General features: G+C 42.4%; 2 protein-coding genes across 22 annotated transcripts in view; one reads left to right on the top strand and one right to left on the bottom strand.

Annotated features, from left to right (window-relative positions):
- The window catches only part of DOCK7 (dedicator of cytokinesis 7), a 117,323-nt gene that overhangs the window by 48,490 nt on the left and 49,336 nt on the right, over positions 1 to 19,497 (bottom strand). For all 21 annotated transcript variants that reach the window (XM_063342737.1, XM_063342738.1, XM_063342741.1 and 18 more), the window contains one exon: positions 17,794 to 17,956. In XM_063342737.1, coding sequence (XP_063198807.1) covers positions 17,794 to 17,956 — 163 coding nt within the window. The remainder of the gene's footprint in view (positions 1 to 17,793; positions 17,957 to 19,497) is intronic.
- Positions 6,640 to 17,787, top strand: ANGPTL3 (angiopoietin like 3). Its single transcript, XM_063342761.1, has 7 exons — positions 6,640 to 7,254; positions 8,100 to 8,210; positions 9,056 to 9,173; positions 9,945 to 10,058; positions 11,571 to 11,666; positions 13,575 to 13,847; positions 15,450 to 17,787. The coding sequence occupies exons 1-7, from the start codon at positions 6,640 to 6,642 to the stop codon at positions 15,629 to 15,631; spliced, it is 1,509 nt and encodes a 502-aa protein (XP_063198831.1). The 3' UTR covers positions 15,632 to 17,787.

The raw sequence follows: 19,497 nt of genomic DNA, 5'->3' as shown, positions 1-19,497 counted from the left end.
AAACAGTAGATTGAAAATAAAAAGATGGTTTTTTGATTGTCAGGAGGGCAGTGATTTGGTTGCTCGGTGAAGGCACCCGCTGCTTCTTTAGATGCCATGGGCAGCCTGAACACCTGCACTGGGCTGGCAGCGGGTCCCTCTCCTGGGCGAGCGGCTGGAAAGCTGGGCTGCCCTAGGTGTCTGAAAGCGCGCTAGATGTCAATGTTTCGGCAACTGAATGCCACCCAAGCACTTGGTGGAATCCAAGGAAATCCTAAGGAATTCTCTAAGAGTCTCTGCAGAAAAAGGTACCTCCTCCAGGTCAGCGCCCATATAGAGTGGTCCAGCTGGGTAGCTCCAGACAGTTATACGGGACAGCGTTATGAAGCCAGGTTCTTTTTCACCCCTCCAGGCAGAGGAATATGCTTAGCTGGCATGTGGGAATTTCTTCCCTTTCGAGTCCTTCATGGTGAATTAAGTTTTTGAATCCCATCCCCATTGGTCGCTTTGCCTAATCAACGCTCTCTTACTATTTCAGAGGGGGCCCTGTGCCATTTTTGTGACTCCACTAAATTACTTTGTGCTGGCATGAATACATTTGCTCCTTGCTCCTTTTTAAAATGAAAATGGATATGAAAATTTACTCTAAAATGTACATTGCTCATAAAACTTTTATTAAGTATTATTAGTGCTTAAGAGAAGGATTTAATATATTTGTGAAGGCAGGCCACAGGATCCCTATACTACAAGCGGTCTTATGCTTAGCACTGATTTATGCTGAAGAGCAGAGATGAGCCTAAACCAAGCTTGCAGTTCTCCTGCCACCTCTTCTGCAAGGGCTCAGCCTCCTAGGAGCAAAGGAGACATTTCACCAGTTCAATGCCACTCTGGGAAGAGGGAGCTAGAGACCTACAAGCAGAGGCTACGGCTGACGTTACATGGCAGGCAGGGCCTCAGCTGCACTCATAACAAGCACTGGAGGAAATGTACAGGCTGTTCCCCACTTCACTGCCTTTCAAGCCCTTGTCATATGAAAGGCTCGAAGGGCAATTATCCTGCATTTCATCAGGAAGAAGGTCATATTGCTTAGGGGAGTTCAGATGCAGAGATCCTACTATAAGATGGGAGAGCTGGATGCGTTCTCCTGTTCAGGCAGCTTCTCTAGAGGGTTTCCTACTACAGACACCGTCCTTTTGTTGAGAATTTACATATAGAGAGGGGAAAAAATTCCCCCGCTTGCACATGAGAATGTGACCTCAAATGAAAAAATCCCATTTTACCTTACCCTACGCAGGTAAAAACTGCAGATCTTCCTGTCTGCAATAAGCACAGTAAAGGAGCCACGGAAAGAGACTGACGTCTGAAAAACCAATAGGAACATTATAAATCTCCCGAAGGAACACATGCCCCTGTCTAACAGCCACCCTGGGAGGCTGACTTCTCGGTTTCTCCTGTTACCCTCTTTCCTTTGATTCCTTACATCTCAAGTTCGCATCTTATTATTTGAGTGCACAAATACCTGGGCTCAGCAGACTTTGTAGGGCACCAGAGGTGTAGCCACCATTCTCTGAAATGAGTGAAACAAGGCTTCTGTGCAAAGTGATGGGAGAAGCTGCCTCACTGCAGGGGTGAGATGACAGGCATCTAAGTTGTTGGGCTTTTAAAGACAAAGTAAGTGGGCATGGCACTCAATGTAGTCTTCAGAAATCAAGAGAGGACAGCCCCAGCCGTGTATTATACAGAAACAGTGGGAAGCAAGAGGAGAGAACAACTTTCAGGGGGGCCAGACATCGCGGAGAGGTCTCATACCACATTGTTCAACTCTCTATAGAAGGGATAAAGGCAGGAAAAGGGATTGACCATGAAAATAACACTGCAACGCTGACAGCTGCTTCTTGGTGATACTATTTGCAGATCTCCATCGATAAAAGTTTCAGCCAGAAGCTTTAAACCCAAGGACTGGTGTCTGGAACTTTTATTAAAATTCTATGCAAAATGTATGCAAAGCTTATACTGTTATCTCAAACAGATCTCAAAAGTACTTTTAGTTCCATAAAATGAATTGCTAAAGTGCAAAGGCTTCCCAAGCCACGGCAATAATGGCACCAGGACCTCCTCTAAATATTTATATAATGTGATCGCAGCCATTTTGCAAAATCCTTCATAAAGGTATTAAAACATTAAGAGCTGATCCTAACTCTTAGAGGGAATGTCTACCTATTACGAAAATTTCCCTTTTCAGTAAAACCCAGAGACCTTTTTCTTTGCTTTATTCCTACTATAAAAATCATTTAAAGCCCATTTAATCAGGGTCACCCAGGTGCATGAAACATCTTCAGGACCATGTTTGTTATATACATCTTTTCTTGACGGGGCTAACAGCTCTCAGAGGCAGGATTCCTCCTTAGGGTTTCTACAGCCCCTGAATCTTATGGTTTAATCACACCAGAAGGTTTTCTCCCCTCTGCTTTCCTGTGTCCCGTTTTGCTTACGGACTCTGGGACTGATGTGACACCTAAGGGTGGTATTTCGTAGTGAGCTTATCCCCTGCCTGACTTCACTGGCCCTGGCATTAATATGGAAATGTGCTTGGCAGCTCTTTGTGCTTTTGTAATATTTGACATCAGAGCATTTTGACTGCCTTTCCCCTTTGGAAAACAAACCTTTCTAAAGGGCAGTGTCACGCCTGAGCATCGCGCCGGCACAAGCAAGCTCCCGCAGTTTGCTGAGTTACCATGCGTCGGCTGAGCTGTCACAACCGCGGCAGCCGAACGGGCAGAGCACAGTGACACACAGGAACTTCTCCCGCTGCGGAAACCTTCTAAAATGGCTGATCTCCAGTTCCTATTTCTTGAGTAACTTCCTACATTTTTCTGAAGCCTAAGCCAAGAGGAAAGTTTTTTTTTGGGGGGGGGGGGGATGGGGTTAGAAAGAATTCAAAACTATTTAGAACAAAACTGAGAAAGGCTTATTGTAGGAAAAAGCTAAAAAAAACAGAAAATGATGCATTTGAAACCCTGTAAAACCAAAGCCATTCGAGTACTTTGAAGTGGATTGCAGAAAGTCTATACTACTTTTTTTTTTTTTTTTCCCCCCAAATTTTGCAACCAGTTCTTCAAGTTTTGCAGCCCAAAAATCCCTGTGTCAGATGCCAGAGGCTGGACTTTGTTCCCTCTTACAGAGCAGTGTCAGGCCCAGATAAAATACATACCTAAACTTCATCTACACAAGTGAAACTCCAATGAGTTTCCCTACAGAAAATACAAATCCTTCAAAAGCCCATGCTTATCTCACTTTTTTAAGCATAGAAGTGTTTAATAGGGTTAATCAGGTATGATGTATCTTGGTCTACCATTCAAAGCAAAAACTATCAAACCTTTCAGAGTTACAACATTAAGAACCCTAAGAACGTCCCACAAAGGTACAATATAAGTGCCATAAGTGCTGTCTAGATCCCACACGTGATTTTTTGTTTACTCATTTGAACAGCTCTTCATACATTTCCATTGATATTACCAAATGCTGCAGGAATGATGCCTCAGCACAAACCCTCCAGGCTGATCACTGTCCCATGAATAACCCTAATTGTTCCAACACTCTTTCTAACAGATTTTTAGTAGGGTTGAGTAAATACTGATTTGATGATTTTCTTTAGAAACTGATCTGAAAAAACCTGCAGATTTTAATAGGGCATGAGAGCCTTCCACTGAACAGCTTCTTTTAGACTAGAACCTCATGAGCATCCCTTGTGAAAGCAATCAGCTTTGTCAAAGCTAGACCGCTGGAATAAATGCACGGGATATGCCACGCAGATCAAAGAATTAATCAGGATAAACACTCCTTATAACAATAAAAATTACAATTAATATAAAGATTACCACTTGAGCCCTCCTTACAAGAGTTTTACATGTGGAGTTAAAATAAAGTGCCGATAAAAAGGCAGAAGTAGAAAGATTAAATGGTGTTTCATTTTAGCAAAAGTCCCTGTTCAATTCTGCGTCTCGGTGTAGACTGAGCTTCCCAACTGCATCACTCGAACATTTTTACTTTGCTCCGCCTGCTGCCACACCTGCGCAGCCCAAGTGCAATGCTGCCAAGAAGCATCTGGTTTCGGAGCACAGCAGAGTCCCCACTGGCCAAAGCCAATGGAATACTGATCCATTGAATAAGCAGCACCAACCACAATAAACCTGACTCTAAACTCCCAACACAGAATAACACATACGTGTATAACCTTCAGCCTGGAGATGCTCCAGCGCAGTCACTGGTCTTGGCTTGTGGACTGCTGTATCTCTAAGCACCAGAGAAGAAACAAAGGCGCAGTCCTGACTCCCTCTCATTTCTCTGCACAAAACACCTTTGCTCCCACCACCCACCTGCAGATCTGAGAGCGGCATGAGCTCTGTCACACCACAAGAAGTCTTAGCTCTTTGCTCCCCCCTTGGCTGCTTGGTTACACCCTGGATGCGTTCAACCAGTCGATGAGTGACTTGCGTCACTTGAGAAATGAAGAGGCCATCACGTTTGACCAATGCACCAAATATTCAGTGCAAAAGAAATGATCAGCAAGTGAATGGACACACAGGAGCTAACTCCATAACCAAGCTCCTCGCTTGCCTATAGACTTCCAGGCTCAAATGAGGAATTAAGCAAATAACGCTTCTCCACCATGTTACATCTGCCAACAGCAAGCAGATACAGCCCAGTCTCAGCTGTCTGGGCTCAGCTAACTGTGGCTTTACAAGTCGTCAACAGAGAACGAGACAGGCATTTAATTGGCAAGAGCCATTCATCTGCACCTTACACGTGCACATTTCTGCCCTGATTTAACGCAAGCTGCAGAGAATTGAGCAGAACTAGGTGAGCACTGCAGTATCTGCATGGACCTGCACATATCTCAGGCTCTTCGGTCGGTCCTGAAAGGCAAAAAAGGACTGCTCAGCTAAAGCATCTGAAGAGCGGGTTAACAACAAGCTGCGATTCAAATCAAGCAAAGGCTGCTCTGGCGCTTGGCAGCCCTGCACGCCAGAGCCCCCAGAGCTCTCCTTGCCCTCCTGTTCCCCGACTCTTTGCTCAGTGCAGACAGAGCCGAGATCTCAGGCCAAAAACCTCAAAACTCTGTGTTCAGGGATTTTTAAATCATTGCTTTTTTTCTTTGCTTAAGTGTTTCAAAATTATGCTTGAGAGACAATTCCTGGTTGGTCACAGCCCTTTAGGATGCTGTGAATGCACAAATAACAGCGTAGAAGGATGAAGACCTTAAGATTGCCTGCTGCAGTGGGGCACCTTGCAAGACCAGAAATTACTGGGTTGCTTTTTATGGGACAGAACTGCACCTTTGGGTTGTGCAAATGCAGTGCTGCTTCTTGGTATAGAATAGTGATTATTGTCTTTATTTAAGGGCAATTCCTACATTTCTGTTCGCTCTATGCCAGCAGATTCTCTTTGAATGTATCCCCATTCTTCCACTGCTGGTCCTGATGATCTGCTCATGATGAACGTGCTCCTGCTGGTTTTCTATACTTTGTGCAGACACCAGAGTAAGTCTGATCCAAATCATACTGGTAAAAAATATTCTCCCCCAATGAACTGGAGATCTAAAACACTTTCATGTTATTTAATTATGGGTGAGGAGGTTACCTGCATATTATCAACCCTTCATCACGCAGGAAGTTCAACGTACAAGACAACTTCATTTCTAAAACAATTTTTCTATTGATGTTTCATATCATACATGCATAGGTATACGAACAATAACAACAAAAATTCCAGGGGAAGAATTACTAAACATAAAAGAATCCAGCAAAAACCTGAAAACCCTCCAAAGTACTATATTACGCATGGACGGATTTCTTGGATTGCTATGAGTGAGTCCAGAAAGAAAAATACCTTTCATTCATACTTCAAAACTGCTCAAAAAACATACATGCTTCCATGCAGAGACCCATTGCAGAACAGGATATTTATTTCAGATTACTTGTAGACTTGTTTTATGTAGAGTGAATCTTAAGCAGTAAGGAGAAGGGTAAGGTGAGAAATGTAAGCGAGGTATCATTTATCTCACCCATGCCTAGAAAGCAGCTCTTAAAAAATAAGTTTTATATGGTGTAAATTACTGCACAAACCTTAACATAGTAGAATCACATCCAGGCAATCTCTGGACCTAATTCCCTCTTTCTCACTTAATCTGCGCTAGATGACAAGTAAATCCACTGCAGCACAATGTGTTACATCAGAAAATGGTACAAGATGAGAATCGGGCTGTGTGAATCACCTGGGAACATTTTGTGCTTCCACAGCTTATCAAGGAGATGCACAACCTGAAATACAGCGTCCCGTGCTCTTAAGTACGGTAAACCCTTTTATACTCCTGAGGCAATAAAAGGAATCACACAACACAAACAAGAAGCAATTTGGGCCCTTATCAAGATTATGACCCAAAATTAATCTATTAAAAAGCGTTGTGTGAAAAACACCATGTCATCAATAACATTTTATAACAGAAGGTCTGGCAGATGGAAAAGTTCAGAACCAGTTTAATCAGCAACATGCCCGTCTCTCACTTTTATCTTCCCAGATATCAACCTACATTCGAGAGGGGTTACATTCGTTCAAATACACACAGTTTAATGATCAACTCGTTGGTCTGCCTCTTCTAAAATGAAGAGGAGTATAAATAGATCAAATTCTTCAACTCAGAACAGTCACACAGCAAAAACTGTTGGTAGGAAAAGTCTCTGCATCCTGACCAACCAAAGAGTACCAGGAGCAGAAAACATGAAAATCATTCTAGCCTTTCTATTCATTGCCCCGCTTGCTCTTTCAGCTAGCGCTGACAAGGATTATTCCTCCTTTGATTCTGCTGCATCTCCCGAGACGAAGTCAAGATTTGCCATGTTAGATGACGTACGAATCTTAGCCAATGGACTCCTCCAGCTTGGGCACGGCCTTAAAGACTTTGTCCATAAGACGAAGGGGCAGATGAATGACATCTTTCAAAAACTTTACATTTTTGATAGGTCCTTCTACGAGCTCTCACTGCAAACCAGTGAAATCAAAGAAGAAGAGGAGCAGCTCAGACAAACTACGGCCAGACTGCAAATCAACAACGAAGAGATAAAGAACCTCTCACAGGAGATGAATTCGAAGATTGAAGACCTCATACAAAACAAAATCCAGCTGCAAGAGAAAGTATGGGGACTGGAAGACAAAGTCACAAAACTGGCCATTATCCAGCCTTCAGTGCAAGAGACAAAAGAAATTTCTTCACTCAAAGTAAGTAGCCTTGTGAAAGCCCCTGACACACAAAGCCAAAGTAAACTGTAATGCTATTAGCGGTGGTTACGCAATAGAAGCTCATGTTGTCCCTGCATCTCCGCTGTGGTACTACTGTGTATTTCGAGAAATAAATCACTGCGATATTCTAAAAAGAATCAGTGTCTTAATCGGACATATTGCTTATTTCGCAGTAAAATTCCCCAGTGAAATCAGTGAGAAAAGTGTGACATTATAAGGCTCTGTACCTTTTTCAGTATTTTTTTGCAAATCGGTTTTAAGGAATTCTGTAATAATAATAATGATAAAATAAATTGCAATCAGGAAAGTGATGTGATTACCAAGCCCATAGGTTTGTATGTCATCAGCTCATTATGAATCAATGCACTAGAAACTGCCTGCTCCATACAAAACCAGGAAGATTAAACCTTTAAAGAGGGACACTTATAGTACCTACATGGCCACCAGGACCAAAGAACCTTGCAAGCGTTAATAATGTCAACGCAATGCAATTATTTAGGTGCATATAAGGTTTCTGATGGAAAAGGATGTATTAACTGTATTTTGCGGAAGCATACTAGGGCTAAGCAACTTGTGTGAGAAAATACTGGATACTTGTTTCAAACCAGAAAGATGAATCCAGATCTCCCAAAGCCCAAGTTAATACCCTAAATGCTGGGAATCATTCCCTTTTTTAACTGGTGGCACACGTTTAGTTTGAATCAAGGGCAAACTTCACAGAATGTAATTGTTCTGGACATGAAAATGGAAGGAAAATAACAACAAAAGGTTGTGAAGGTCTTCTGCTGCTTCTAGCCACAACCCATCTCCCTCCCTGTCCTCAGGCTTTTGTGGAGCAGCAGGACAACCACATCAAGCAACTTCTCAGAATCGTAGAGGACCAGCATGTGCAACTGGACAGACAGCACAATCAAATAATGGAGCTGGAGGACAAGGTACAGGAACCGTCTCTATTTCTCTTTTCAGAATTTGTCACCTCTCGTGACACTGAAAGAGTCAATGGCCCAACCGTTCATTCAGGCCAGCCATCCCTCTTGCCCACAGTTTGGGCTGCAGAGGAGGGTACAAACAATTTTGCCCACAAACAGGTACCTTTCTGGGTGAGAAAGTGCTGTGCTGCTAGGCAGGGGGCTATGGCCTGGGCACACGATGGCCAAGAACAGAGCTTTGAACTACTATCTATCAATACCAGGCTGCTGTACTTTTTCTGACTGCTGATTTTATTTTTTTTTCTCATATTACCTATCACATTATTGTTCTTCCATTGGTCTATGTACCATTACTTTCTCTTTCGTCTTTTCCAATATTCACTCCAATAAAGAACCATGTTCTGCAGTTCAACATGTGTCACTGTAACGCTGGTGTAACTGACATGCTCATATTTAATTTATTCCTAAGAGGAGGCTATAAAAGGAAAATGCATTTCAGCCTAAGGAACTCTGGGTTCTGTGCTCTTTAGATGTTGGTATTATTTGTCTACGTGATGTCACCTGAGGAAATAAGTTAAATCTGTTTGCCCATTAAGGTGTACCTCATGAGAATGGGTCATTTACTCGCCTCATGAATCCTACCTTGTTTGAGCAGCGGCAGAGCTGACGTTCACGCAACTGAAATCCAGCAGTGCGGTTCTAAAGTTATTTTTATGCTGTAAATTGGGTATTCTAAAAGATTACCTTCACAAGGAAAATAATTCTCTGCATGACATTGTTTGGCTTGATACATGAATCTCGTCATTTCAGAGCCCTGGGAAATTAACAGTCTGTAATTACCGTTCTTTCAGCTAAACCACATAGAGCTCCAGGAACTTGCAGAGAACTCCTTCGCGGAGGAGCAAACAGAACCAGAGGCCATCTCCTTCCCTGTGCGCAACGCCACGGCCGTAACATACCAATCTGACGGTGAGACCTTATCTCTTAGACATGACTACACAATACACTGCATTTGCAGTATTTTCTGTGAAAATCTTGCATTGGTTTTTAATTGTCAAAAACTAAAAAGAAAGACTCTTATGATTTATACAGCACCGTGGGAAGGAGCTGCGTTTCCTGCTTTGGAATGTCATCACCTGTTTAGCCCCACTATACATGTACTTGTTTCTGGGGTGACACACGGAAACAACGTCCAATAATGCACTAATCCTGCCCTCAACCTCCAGCCTCCATTCACCCCTTGTAAGCACGTGCTGTGATCACCCTTTTACTGACACTTCTGGCATTGCCGATGCTCGTCTTGGGAGAGTATGGACAGAGAACTAATTTACTTCACACTGGCTAATGATAAGATTTGAAGAGCTTTCTTTAAAGTTGAGAGGCATTTGCCAACTGTGGCAATGGGAAAGGTATTTATTGGGAACTTTACTTGGGGTAGGAAAGTCCATTTGCCAGAGTCTAGTCTTAGGCCTTATAAACTTTCCAAAATTATCTAAACTGAAACCTTGCCTAACTCAAAAAATATAGGCAGTCCAACCTACGTGCAACTTGGCAGCTATAGCACCAAGTCCAAAGCAGTTTGTCCATTTCGTCACATTTATTGTAAAACAAAATAACCAAAAAGATTGTTCTAGTTTCTGTTTTGGCTCTATCCCGTATAGAAATTCAGGTTACAAAGCTGGATTAAAACTTACTGCATCCAGACCAGGATTTGTGATTGTCTGCCCTTTGCTTTCCTAGGTGCCGCTCCTGACTGCACCGCTCTCTACAACAGTGGTGTGCGGTCCAGTGGCGTTTACACTATTAAGCCCAACGGCTCAGAATCTTTCGATGTCTACTGTGAGATGAAATTTGGTAAGACAGCTGTGCTGGCAACAGTCCGATTTTCACATAAGTAGTTTCCTATAAGCCAAAAAACTGTGTTTCATCCCAAAGTACACAAAAACCTGTCATGATTCACGTATCCTCTTGACTTCTCTTACTGGCCTGTCCGTGCTCTGAACTCCGGTTTCCCATACCCTGAAGTCTCCTTCACACTGCTTTCATTCTTTCCTCATCTCTTGGTTATACCAAGGACAGGACTTTCAACCATGCAACATAAATTAAGTATACTGAAAAAAAACCAAGCCCCTTTAGCTGTAGAAAATGACAATGGCAATTATAAATGCAATTATATTGCAACCATGAGTAGCTTTTCCAAATAAAAGCAAACAGTAAATAGTAAATACCTTAGCAAAATATTGTTTCATTAACAAGAGTTATTGCTTGAGACTTAGATATACCAAACCAACCCAAAGAGGCGAGTCCTGGAGACAGGATTCCCGTACCGTGTTTGGGTGAGCCCGTAGCTATGTACCATACAGGTCCAGAATTGTCCTGGACCAGAATGCACAGCTCCTGCACAAGCTCTATCTTTGTAAGAAACCCATTTGTCTGTTCTTTTTGCCGCTCCCCAGAGATCACACATCCTTTGGCCACTTCACTGGTCCCTGTTTTTTCCACCCTGGGATGCAGCATCCTGCAGCGCTGCCCAGCGTCCTGCGCGGTCCCTTTGCCACGGCTACCCGGGGGGCCGGGGAACACGCTGATGCAGACGTGGCAGGGCCATGGGATTTGTTTGGATGTGTAAACAGAGCGGCATGGGCTTGCCCTGAGCAAAAAGCTCCTTTGCTTACATTTGTCGAAACTGGTGAAAGCAGGGTGTCATGACCTGGCAGGAGAAAGTCCCCGCCGCAGCCCTAGTGTGGACACGACCTCCAACACTTCATACCTTCTGTGGAGCTGCGCTCCCAGCCATCGAGCACTATCAGTAGAGCCACTCTGACAATCTGATCAAACGTCCGCACCGTCTCCTATCTCTTTTTTATCATTTTCTCTGTGTTTGTGTTTCTCAGCCCTCATAAACAAATGAAACCCAGTTAAGGCAGCTGAACAAAGTAAGTCCGGTGAGCCAAGTTACCGCAAGTGTGGCAGAGGACACTCCAACAGCCCCGCGTTCTGTTCATCTGCGCTCACCGGAATTTGCTTCACAAAGATTTAGGCTAACTCGCTCTGCCTCAAAACTGCAGCACACAAGAGCATGCTCGTGGACAGTTAATAAGGCCAAGGCCAAGATGTGCCGAGCATCTGCTCTCTACACAGGCGAGAGCTTTTATAGCTCAGTACCCATGCGCTCAAGTCTGCTGCAAAACGACAAGTAAGCGGGATTCAGATTGAGCCCATTTTGTTCTTCACTGCAGTAGAGAGCGAGCTCGTGTAAGGGCAGCCAGGGCAGTGCAGCAGCAGACAGTCTCAGCTAGTTTCCATCTTCTCTCTAATGCTTTAAACACTTAAACCAGGCTTGTGACTTCCCTTTCGCATTCACAGGCAGTTCCTGGACTGTAATCCAGAACAGAGTGGATGGATCACTAGATTTCAACCAAACCTGGGACGCCTATACAAACGGTTTTGGGGACCTCAATGGTAAAAATGCCTTTTCGTGTGTCTTTTCTTTGTATCAGTTGATCTGAGAACCTGAATCTTCTTACTGAAAGGTGTTCGTGTGACAGCAGAAAAAACCCACCATCAAATCTGATTAGCTTACCTAATTAGTAGAACACCAGAAAGTGCTTACCAGAAAACATAACTCAGTAAAATTCTCAAAGACACACCTTTAAATGTGTGTTTAGATACTTTTGCTGAATCAAAGCCAGAGTGCTTTAAATGCTGTTTTAATTATTGAGATTTTACCATTTATGAAAGCACGTCCCAAAGCCTTTAAATCGTACACAAGCAGGAAACCTCACCAAGTTGCTCTTACTACTTTCTCTCAAACTTTCTGCAATCCCGTTTCCCTTAAAACGGCCACACCAATTTTTCCAGCCTCAGGAGAGCCAGAGGCTGGATGTGCTCCCCTGTACAAACACCCCCGGCTTCCCCGTGCGGTGGCCAATCCCCTCCACGGCTGGATAGGGTGAGGAAACACCCACGTATCCCTGTTAATCATCAACTCCAAAGAATTCGCAGCACCAGGTGCTGCCCAACAGCCTCTCCATCCAGAATATTTTTCCTATTTTTCTCATACAATGAGATGAGTCTACTTTTGTTGAGAAAATATTTTTGCTTTCTAGACGCAGCACAGATCAAAACCTCAGCAATGTGGGCAGCAATATTGAGTTAATTCCACCTTTTTTTACAATAAAGAGCTGCTGTACCTCCACCTTTCCCTCATTTTGGGACAGCAGCTCACAACCAAGGTAGACTTTTACCCGTATAGTTTGTCTGAGCATATCGAATGCTAACAGTTGCTGCTTGATTGGTCTCCAATTCCCATATACACCAACCTGAAGCCACATCTTTTCAGTGGCCAAAAGATTTTGGAGAGGATCATGTCACTCTCAGCTGCGTCCCCCGTGTCCTACTCAGTTCTGGGCTGCATATAAATAAAATAAAATATAAAATGATAAAATATAACAGGCTACTGCTCCTTCCCTGTAAATTGTGGGAGTATTTTACCCAACCATCTTGTCTTCTATTGCTTTAAATGCCAGCTGCATGTATGGCACACACATTCAGCTGCACTATTTCTACATGTGGCAATTACCTATTCTGCCCTGATACCAGCAGCACTGATAATGAGCTACTTAATGAATATAATTTATGAAACTAATTAAACTAATTATCGAGAATTCTAGCAAAAGAAAAATGCTAAGTTAAATTCACTTTGTACACAAGGGTATCGAAACCTTAGTTTAGTTCTGCAGCTCTTTCCTTAAAAAATACAACAATTGCAATTTAGGTTTTATGTATGTCATTTGCTTCATTTGTCACACAGTTCCAATTATGCAGGTTTTAAATGTCTTGAGCTCCCTCTCAGAGTTTCGCAAGAGGTGGGAAAGTTAAGAGAGAAGCTCCAGTTCATTTATATCTTTTGCTTTTATTGATCACTGGTGTGCAATTAAGAAGAGGTAAACAAAAAGAATGTAGCAGGAGACCTCTGAAAAGATCAACAGTCCCCAAGACTCATATTATTGATTTAATTAAAGCAATGAATAAATCCTTTTAAATACTGTATTTTCACACATACTATCCGCAGGTTATCTGTAAAAACAAATTCAATAGCAGTGTTAGCAATACAGGGGTTTCGGGAAAGTTTGTCACATAACCCCGTCCCCGCTAACTCCCTGCCTGGTGACTTCTGTCCCCTAATCCTCACCTCTGACGTCTCCTGATTCTGACATTGCGCAGCTTATTTGAACACGTAATTTTCAAATACTGATATTTTAAAGGTGAATGAGCTACCTGAGGTATGGGTTAGAGATCGGAAAACCACGGTAAGTGTGCTCCTGCCTCGTTCCGCACTAACAGCATCTATTTGCTACAACTTTGCAGAGGAATTCTGGCTAGGCCTGAACAAGACCTATTCCATTACTAAACAAGGGGACTACGTCTTACGGATTGAGCTGCAGGACTGGAAAAATAACAAGCGTTACATCGACTATGCGTTCCGCTTGGGAGGCCCCGAAACAGACTACACTCTCCAGCTTTCACGGATCTCCGGGAGCATCCCCAACGCCCTGCCGGAGCAGACAGAACTGCGGTTCTCAACTGCAGACCATGACATGGACACCATAAATGACTTCAACTGTCCAGAAAACTACCTAGGTGGGTATATTAACATGGGAGTATGCTTTAGTGGGGAGTTACTGATATCAGCCTGGCTTTACAGACAGAAAAGAGAAAGCAGCAGCATCTTTGCACTTGCAGAAAGGGCAGGAGATGTTTTTCACTGGCAGACAGGAAGGTCCTACAAGGAGGCACCACTTTTCTATTTAATAGTCAGGTAAAGCTAAAGCATAGTGAGTCTGTGCAAACACCCAACATTAGAAACAGCGATGTTTATTTCAACCCCAGGTTGAAATAAAACCCCAGGACGAGATTCTGAGCTACAAAGTAGCGGGCAGCTCTTCCTCTGATGCCTGGTCTGGTGTGGCAGCCCTAGGCCAGATTGTTTAATCCCTCAAACCAGAAAAACAGAAGCCACACTAACTCTTAACTCCCTTTTGACTACAAACCAAAAGTTAAGAATGATGGCGAGTTTCCATTCAAAGGCAGACTTTATCTGTTTGTCAAGTATACGTGAAACATTCACCCTCAAAAGAGCAAGAGAGATGCAAAGCTGAAGACGTTTCTCCTTGAAGAGCATTTGGTTAAAAGATTCCTAATTCTTTGTTTTTCTGAAGCTTTTACTTTTTGCAAGTTTATAGCAAAAAGCAAACAATTGAAAAAGCAATTAATGATTAAACCACAGGATACAGAATCACCCTCCAGACACCTGCTTCACGGAACAAACATTTTGTACGTCATTTTTATCAGGGAGTGGACTGATAAGACATGGGGTAACAATTTTAAACTGGAAGAGGGTAGATTTAGATTAGATATGAGAAAGAAATTCTTTACTCTGAGGGTGGTGAGACCCTGGAATGGCTTGCCCAGAGAAGCTGTGGCTGCCCCATCCCTGCAGGGGTTCAAGGCCAGGTCGGACGGGGCTTGGAGCTGGTGGGAGGTGACCCTGCTCAGGGCAGGGGGTGGCACTGGATGAGCTTTAAGGTCTCTTCCAACCCAAACCATTTTCTGATTCTACGATTCTAGGCTTGAAAACTGTCAATGTCTGAAACAATGCTAAGAGCGTTGCTCAGCTCTAGTGAGCACAAAGCAGATGGCCAATGACTTCCAAAGTGCTAAACTTTCATTTTCAGCGCAGAGGCACTGCCAGCCCTTTGCAAGCAGAACTGGCCTTAAATTTAAGCTCATAGTTAAGGACACCAGCCAATAAATAAGAGAATTTGTTTACTAAAGGCTCTCCAGCTCCCTGTAGAGGCAGAGCTTTAACTATTCGTACCTGAGAAAAATGTCAGCAAATCGTAAAAGTCAGTTGTAGAGGGGAAACATGAAAGCATGGAGTTAGCTTCACAAGTGTCCCAGTTCAGTGGCAGCATTCGTGTGTGCGGTTTTCTATGCACCACTGCTTTTATGTGAAGCAGATAGTAACGGGGAGCACATCTTTTGTACTGGCCCTCAACTTGCAAGTCTAAGTGGGTGTACGTACAAGCACCATTTCATTTGGGGATACTGGGTAACTGTTGCTTTTGCTGGAACTGGTCTAAGTAAGATTTATGTTGCAAACAGGAGGCGTCTGCTCAGAAACCGAGCACGGTATGTTAAGGTACAACTGACAGTAACGGACATTATGACATGTTTCCTTAGGAGGCTGGTGGCACAGTGAATGTGAAGAAACCAATCTTAACGGGAAATACGTCGCACCAAGGTCAAAAGGAAGACTAGACAGAAGAAAAGGCTTATACTGGAAGCCTAAGAAAGGAAGATACTACTTGCTCAAGTCAACCAAAATAATGATACACCCAACAGACTTAAAAAGTTTTGACTGAATGCTCAACCTGATGCATTTTGATTCAGAACATATACACTGACCATTACTACATCAAAGAAGTTCATGTTATATTTAATAACAGATACATGTCTAAATCCATACTCTGTATGGTGTATTCTCCAATACATAAAGCCGGGGCATTTGCAATGGTCTCACAGTACGTTTGGTGAGTATTCTCATTCCCTCTAGCCCCAACATCCATGTGCTGTAACTTTCATGGAGCTTTTACCTACCCAGGATGAAACTCTAATGCCTAGGAATCGACCGCCTATTCATGTATTAGATAATATTGCTTGGGGGAACAGGTTTTTGGATGTTGCATTAATTTCTGGGTTGTGTAGTAGGGAACACGAAAAGTGTTTCAGGAAACAAAGGGTTGGCAAAATGCTACAGAAGACATTTAGGTATTAATCTATAGGGGAAAAAAAGAAATTTTGTTTCATAAAGTAACTAATCGAATGTTTGGTTTGTGTTATTGTTGTGGAATGTTTCTATGAGCAAATGAAAGATGGGTAACGCCCCATTTTAGGGTTCTGTGTATTTCCAGACAAATTTTCAGCTGTGTAGCCCAGGCCAATCTTCACTGAAGCTCTGTACTCACGCAGCTAGAGATGTGCACACCTATACCAAGTAAGCCAGAGCACAGGCCTGATCTTTTAGATACCACACTTCGAAGAATAACTTAAGAACTACACTTTCTTACTGAAAAGTTAAGAGCTAAGCTTCAAGGCTTACTGAAATTTATGAGAGACCTTTTCTTCTTGTTTGAAATGGAATCAGAGCCATCCCTTTGCAACCTTTTACTACACCTAACTATGAAATTAACGGAAAGACCAAGTGAGCACACAACCAAACACTTTTCAAACACAGAACGGCTGCCTGTGGGGCAACTCCAATGGAGTCAATGGTACCAACCAACAAACCCTGTAGGCACAACCTACGTGACAGTGTTGGTCCTGCTCCTGAGAACACACTGACACTTGTTTAACTTCAGCTGCAGTACACTAGAAGGCAGAGGGACTATTGACGTGCTTGTGGATGGGCAGCCGTGGAGGCGCGGACTGACAAAGCCCCCAGTTCTGCAGTTTCATTGAGTCATATTGACTTGTAGATCTTCCCTACCCTTTGTACAGCACCGATTTTTTTATCTCTACATTTGCAACCATAGAGAAAATGGTTTTAAGTTGTAATATATCAGAGTGAAACAACTGTGAACAGAATGTGCTAATTACAGAAAAACTGCAAAAATACTTGTACTTCTTATGGATTTATTAAAAAGAAGAGATCACAGAGTGCTGCTTATTATTACAATACTGGTGTATTGTAATGTTTAATTACCTGTCTATCCTCTAAAAATAAATAAACAAACAAATAAAACTTTTGAAAATATATGAGATGCGGAACTTGACTAAACTCACTCTTTTAAGCTTTGGTTTATAAAAACCTAGTTTGTATTAATCTGATTTTTACAAGAGGTAACAGATTTGGTGAGTAAGTCGGTAAAATTACTCAGCTGAAGAAGACAATTCCACTCAGACATATAATGTCTTCAAAGATACTGTAAAAAAGCTTTAAATGAATAGTGGTACATCATGAAAAGAAATCTGGTCCCTGCCTGGGTTTAGTTATAGAAAGGTTATTGTTTTCCAAGAAACTTTAGAAAAATTTCTTATCTTCCAGATCTTCAGAAGGCTTTTTTCAAGCATTGTAAACAAAGAAATTGCTTTTAAACCAAAATGGAAATATGAACAAAGGGATTACGCATTTTCTTCACTTTTGTCCCTCACTTTAAAGAAAAAAAGTAAGTCACTGAAAGTGTCAGAAGTAATAAAAACAGCAAGACAATTATAATTTTAGCAGACAGACAAATTAAAAAACCTCCATAAAACTGAAAAGAATTCAATTAAATTTCACTGTGGATTTTGGGAAATGGCGAAACCTCTCTCCTGTTCTTGTTCACAGCCAAGTTTTATGCAAATATGTTTGTCCCTTCACAACTGTGTATTTTCTGCTGTGTCAGTCTGGACCCTTTCTGTGCCCCTGGCACAGCGGGTCTCCTGATACAGCAAGTTTTGCAACAGAACAGATGATAAGATAGGAATTTCTAGACTTGCCAGTCTCTCAGGCCCTGAAATGTGACATGTATTTCAAAACTCTAACCTGTATGTGGTATTTGGAACGTAGACATCCCTGGCAGGAAACTCCAGGATTTCTCTTGTCGGTCTAACTCTGCTGTCTGGGTAAAGTTTGACTTGCAGCAACTCTGGAGTTAGACAGTAATGGGGATTCTCTGGAGCTGGAGATATGTCTATCTTTAATTGAGCTGTAAGAAGAAAATGATTTTATTACAATAAATAGAAGTTCATTTAAATGAAAAAGCATATTCATGCTTTGTTTCTTCAGGTTAATATCCTATATATTCATTTCATAAATAAACAAATGATAAATTACAGCTAATGTGTATTTGTTAAAAATAAGCAACAGTGAATCAACTGATATCTAGGGCAATTCGGGTACCAGATAATAAGAACCAGCAGAGAAGATGTATCTTAACAAGTTCAAATGTTGTTCTCATAGAAAGCTGCAGAACTACAGTCTAGATAATGCCACTGTGAGGCCCAACTATAGTTAATATAGTCAAAGTCTCATCAGGAATCTTGCCTATCAAACCATAAGGGTACATCATGAGCTGCTGAAAGCTAATCTGCATCAAGTTTATTGAATATTTTCCTTAGCAAATCAGCTGACAGTACTGCCAGCACACTTATTGTTGGTGGATGGCACCGAGGCTGGAACGACTGTAAAAACTTGGAAGACATGAGAGTTGGAAAAATGGCATCAAATGTGAAACATAAGAAAGAGCAAAGGACTTGCATTAAGGAGAAGCCAAACATACAAACATTAAAAATAATAATAATTGGCATGGATCACTCTGTAGAAAAGGGCTGGGTGGCAGCAGTGACAATAGCCAGTGTCCAGAAGAAAGCTACAGCCATTCTAAGTGCCGTGTCATGTGTAAGACACTGGATACAAATTCACCTGCTTTGCTTGGCATAAGGTCTCAGGAGGAGCAGCACAACCGGTTTAGAGCACCGTGCTCGAAGAAAAGCATGGACAGGTTAAAGAAACTCTGGCAAAGACTAACAAGACAATTTTAAAATCACAACCTTTGGGGAAGGGTTGAAAAAACCTGAGATTGGTTAGGCTACGAAACGGAGGCGAGCAAGAGTGAACTAATAACAGCGTTCAAGTACTTGAAAGGTTGTGATAACTGCCCTGAGGGCATGACAGGCCATAATCAGATTAATTTGCAGAAAGATAATTTTGCAAAGTTTTCTTAATACCTAACCTCAGTACAAGGACAGCTGAGCGCTGGGAGAGATGATCTAAGGAAGCGGTAGGATTGCTGTCACCGGAGATTTTGAAGAACAGGTTAAGTAAATATTGTCAGGAATAGCACAGGTCAGGGACCAGTGATGTTTCGCTGCTGGTGTGACAGCGTTTTTATTTCCCTTTCTCAAACAGAGGTGGAGTCTGTTCCTATTAACCAAGTGGGAGCCAGGAGAGAGATCTCCTTTCAGCTAGAGAGTGGTATTTTACTCGGGAAAACAGAGGCTCCTCAGCCCCTGCTGGCTTTAGGGCTTTGAGGTTTGCATCCTCTTTTCACAGATACTGCTCTCAGAGTGCCAGGAGCTCCATGTGCACATGTACCAGTGAAAAACCTGCCAAAATGCCATCTTTAGTGCTTGTGGTCTACCAGGGATTGCTGTCGATGACTTCTTAGGGTTTTTTCATCTGCTCACTTATAAGAACTGGGTGGCAACTGGAATGACTAACCAAATACCTTAACATGTGTGAGGCAAA

The sequence above is a fragment of the Chroicocephalus ridibundus genome, chromosome 8 (assembly GCF_963924245.1).
Source record: "Chroicocephalus ridibundus chromosome 8, bChrRid1.1, whole genome shotgun sequence".
NCBI lineage: Eukaryota > Metazoa > Chordata > Aves > Charadriiformes > Laridae > Chroicocephalus > Chroicocephalus ridibundus.
This window is presented reverse-complemented; position numbering and strand designations above follow the sequence as displayed.